The sequence below is a fragment of the Entamoeba nuttalli genome (assembly GCF_000257125.1).
Source record: "Entamoeba nuttalli P19 unplaced genomic scaffold asmbl_2738, whole genome shotgun sequence".
NCBI lineage: Eukaryota > Evosea > Mastigamoebida > Endamoebidae > Entamoeba > Entamoeba nuttalli.
In genome coordinates this window covers 1-4,531 of record NW_008575563.1, presented here as the reverse complement: position 1 = coordinate 4,531, position 4,531 = coordinate 1, and the positions used below count along the sequence as shown (strand labels likewise).

Genomic DNA, 4,531 nt, shown 5'->3' with positions numbered 1-4,531 from the left:
AAATTATTAGTTTTACCCTAACTGTTTTTTCTTTTTTTTTAAACCAAATTAATTATTATAATTTTAAAGTTTCTTCCATTATTATTTATTTTTATTAGTTCTTGTTAGTTCTATCTACTTCCATAAACTACTATCATCTTATTCATTAGTTCTATGATGTTTGCTTTTCTTTCAAACAAAAAAGTGTCTTCACTCACACTACCAATTATAAGGGTTTTATTGATGAGTTTCATCTGTTCAATTATTGGTATTATTTTATTTTCAAACAAAAATAGAGTAAATGAAATTGTTCATGTATTAGACAAACTGAAAACACAGAGTCGTTACTCTATTTCACTTCCATCATTTTTATTTTTTAATATTATTGCAATTATTTTATGTTTTCCTTTATCTCTCCACCAAGTGTTAAGTGGGTATTGTCTTGGAGCAGGGATAGGTGCCATAATTAATGTAGTTGGAACAGTAATTGGAATAGGCATATGTTTTATGTTAAATAAATTAGTTAAAAAAATACATATTATTGCTTCAAAACTCCATCCTAATTTTTGTCAATGGGCAGAACAAGAAGGATTTTTTTATATCTTTTTAAATGTATTTTCTCCAAAATTGACAATTGGAATGTCTGTGTATCTTATTTCTAAAAATCATTACATTTCTTATCTAATTGCTATAGTCACTGCATCAATTATATTATCTGCTTTTTATTCTTATTCAGGTTCTTTGATTGACCCTTTTGCTATATTTATTATTGAAGGAGGTTTGTTATTTTTATTAAATTTTTATGAAAAGCAAAATATTAAAATAAATAGAAAATTATTATGTTTTAGTTCAACTAATAGTTATTCTTTTAATTAGTATTATTTCATTCTCAGGAACATTATATTGGTCTCATGGGTTAAGTACAAAAAATAAAAAGTTCTTTTCACCAAAAAGTATTACGGAAGAAAGACGTAATGTTCTAACAAGGAAACAATTTTCTTGTCTTGGATTATTAAAACAAATCTTTACTGCTTCAGAAGAGTTTGAATTGCCTGACAATGTCTCAGATGTTTCAAGTGTTGAATGTGAAACACAACAAGAATAAATGTCAAAAACTAAATGTATTAAAAAAAGTTTTGTAAAGAAATAAAAAATTATTGAAGTTTTTCATTGTAGTTTTGTTCAATCATTTCAACGACTTTATCAATTTTTGGTCTGTTCAATGGTTGTTGGTTCCATCCCATACTTACAATTCTGAAATACCAGTCAGGCATATCTTTTGTCTGAGGCATTCTATTTCCTTGAGAAATAAATTCTGCAATATTCCATGGAAATGGGAAAGTTTCTTTAGGATATGGTGCACTCCAAATAAAGGTTTCATACATTACAATGGCAAATGAAAACACATCAGCTTTTTCAGAATATTTTGATTGGTCAAGAACTTCTGGAGCCATGTACATTGGTGTTCCAATACCCTTTGTAAATGTCATATTACTTCTCATCATATTAACATTTCTTGATGAACCAAAGTCTGTTAACTTAGCATTAACTGGAATACCTTTATCAACTGAAAAAACTAATACATTATCAGTCTTAATGTCTCTATGCATTATACCATTAGTATGAAGGTATTGAATTCCTTTAGCACAGTCAAGTACAAACTTAATTCTAAGGTATTTGTCTAATTTCTTTTTCTTATTTATCATACTCATTAATGATCCAAATTTTGCAAATTCAGTCACCATACATATCTTTGTTGGAATAAATACAGCCCCATAAAAATGTACAATATATTCTGACCTAAACTTATCTAACATATGTACTTCTTTCTCAAATTCTTCCATTTGTTCATCGTCATCTGGAATCTTCATTACTTTAATGGCAACTGAATTTCCTCTAAACATTCCTTTATAAACAGTTCCAAATGATCCTTCCCCAATTTGTTTTTCCATAATTAATTCATCATAATCAAGTCGTGTTGACATTTGTGTTTCTGTAATAAGTAATACATCTTCATTAACAATAACTCCTTGTTTGAAGTCTAAAGAAACTAATTGAATACTTTCAGAAATCTTACATGTACAAACTGGTTTAATTGATATTTTAAATTCACACCCTTCTCCTTTTGTTAATATAGCCATCTCTGGCTCAACTCTAACTTGAAACTTCGCCATATCATCTTCTTTCACAGTAAATTGAATTTTTAACTTTGATTTACCACCATTACCAACATTTATAGTATCAGTACTTTCTTCTCCAACTGGAATCATAAGTTCATCTTTATTTTTATCAAAATGAAGTTCTTTTTTGTCAGTAACGACATAGCTCCTTCCTGTTAATGGCTCAAAAATTATGTCTGTGTCTTTCATAAAAAAATAATGAACATTAGCTGGTCTTTTATTTTGATTTGTTTTCTTAATAAAGTACCATGACAAACTAACAACACCTGCTATAATTAAAATAACTATAATACTTCCTAAAATACATATTAGTACTATGAACCATACTACTGGTTGTTTTTGACAATATGTTCCACTTGTTGAAACACTATACCAAAAATCACATTTGCTACATTTTGAGTCAGTGGATTTAGAGCAGTGTTCAATAGTTCTATAATGTACACATTTATCTTCTACTAATATATAATTCTCTTCACAGGAATAACAAGAAATTAATGAACAAGATGTACAATGTTCTATTACTTCAAGACAAGATTGACAATAAGGTGTTTTGAGAATATATCCATCTTCACATAAAGTACATCCATTTGGAGTTTTAGTCTTACACGAAGTTAACATGTCATATGAAATACATTGTCTTCCATTATATAAAAAGAAATTATCTTCACATGAAATACAACTACTTCCATCCAAACATTTCGTACAATTCTTTATACATTCTTGACAATCAACGTCTTTTCTGTAAAACCCATCTTTACAAATAGCACATCCAGTCCCTGCTTTCATCATTTGAGTACATTTAGCATTAAGAATATCATCACTTTGACATATTGATTTTGTGCCATCTCGTTGTAGTGTGTGTTTATCGTTACATGAAATACAATAATACCTATCACCAAAACATTCATAACAGTTAGAATCACATGGTAAACATTCTCCATTAGACAGATAATATCTCACATTACATTTAACACATCTTCCCTCAAGATACTCAGTGCATTGGTTTTCTGGTTTTGTTGAAGTACATAATCCATTTATAAGATAACTATCATTCTCACATGTAATACAACTTGTTGAATTATAACATTCTGTACATTTTAATGGACAATCAACACAGCTAGAACCATCAAAATATTTCCCAGAAACACATTTATAACAAGTTGAATCTTTTTCTAATGAACAACCTGTTTTATCAATACAAATTCCATTTGAATTGATAATATATGAATCACTACAACTAAGACATTCTGTTGTTGTACATTTTGTACATTTTAACCCAAAATTTTTGTTGCATTCCTTGCATGTTCCATCTTCATTGAACCATCCATCATTACATTGAACAACACCATTTGGTGATACAAGAGAGGCACTTGGCTGTTTGACACATTGACCTGAAGACAGCACATAACCATCACTAATATCACAAATTGAACACCCCTCTCTATTATTTGTGTTACATATTCCACACCCTGAATGGAGTTCTGAACAATACATATTACAACTTTGTTCATCTGAACTATATTTTCCATCTTGACACTTTCTACACATTCCCATAATATAATTTGGACATATCTCTGATGAAACTGACTCACACCTATTTGATGACCCAACTTTATATCCATCTTCACATAGCATACATTTATTAGGAGCTTCTGAATTGCATTTTTTACAATTAGTAATACATGATACACATCTTTGTGATTGTAATGCCTTATCTTCTAAGTAATATCCTTCTTCACACTCAATACAATTCCCAGATGTTGAGTACTTAACACAGTTAAGGACAATTGGTCGTTCTGGACAATCTCCCTCAACTGATTTTCCTTCTCCACATTTTAAACATTTTACATTTCCAGTGGTAATGTACATATCAGTACAATAAGATGTCTCATTTATAATTATATTACTTGATGCACCTGTTTTCATGGTAGTTAGTGACAATCCACCATGTGCAACAGAAATGATATTTTTTTCATTAAATTCAATTGTTTGTCCTACAATTCCATCTAAATAAATGTAGTTGTTTTTTCCATCAATTATAAAATGGTCTGTTGATTCCCCACTTGTTGTAATAAGTTTAAAATTCTGAGAGCTTGCTTTTAACGTAGCACTATTAGAAATATATAATTCTTCAATGTCATTTATTGTCATTTGTGTACTTCCTTTTGCTAGAATGATTGAACATTGACTTTGACTAGATGAACATGGACAAGTAAAATCAACATCTTTATTGGCATCAACGTAATTTCCTTCATTTGTTTGAATACATTGTCTTTGGTAAAGGTTCATTGCCATACAATTTTCTTTTGTGACTGAGGTTTGTCCTTCTTCCATAATAACAATAGCTTGTCTATCACAACTAAATTCAATTT

General features: G+C 29.2%; 2 protein-coding genes across 2 annotated transcripts; one reads left to right on the top strand and one right to left on the bottom strand.

Annotated features, from left to right (window-relative positions):
• Positions 1-618: 618 nt before the first annotated feature.
• Positions 619-1,084, top strand: ENU1_039310 (hypothetical protein; the record flags this gene model as incomplete). The annotated part of the gene is made up of 2 exons (XM_008857504.1): positions 619-757; positions 810-1,084. 2 exons carry the CDS (start codon positions 619-621, stop codon positions 1,082-1,084), a joined length of 414 nt encoding a protein of 137 aa, XP_008855726.1.
• Positions 1,085-1,133: 49 nt separating this feature from the next.
• On the bottom strand, positions 1,134-4,310 carry ENU1_039300 (tyrosine kinase, putative; the record flags this gene model as incomplete). The annotated part of the gene is made up of 1 exon (XM_008857503.1): positions 1,134-4,310. One exon carries the CDS (start codon positions 4,308-4,310, stop codon positions 1,134-1,136), a length of 3,177 nt encoding a protein of 1,058 aa, XP_008855725.1.
• Between the last annotated feature and the right edge of the window lie 221 nt (positions 4,311-4,531).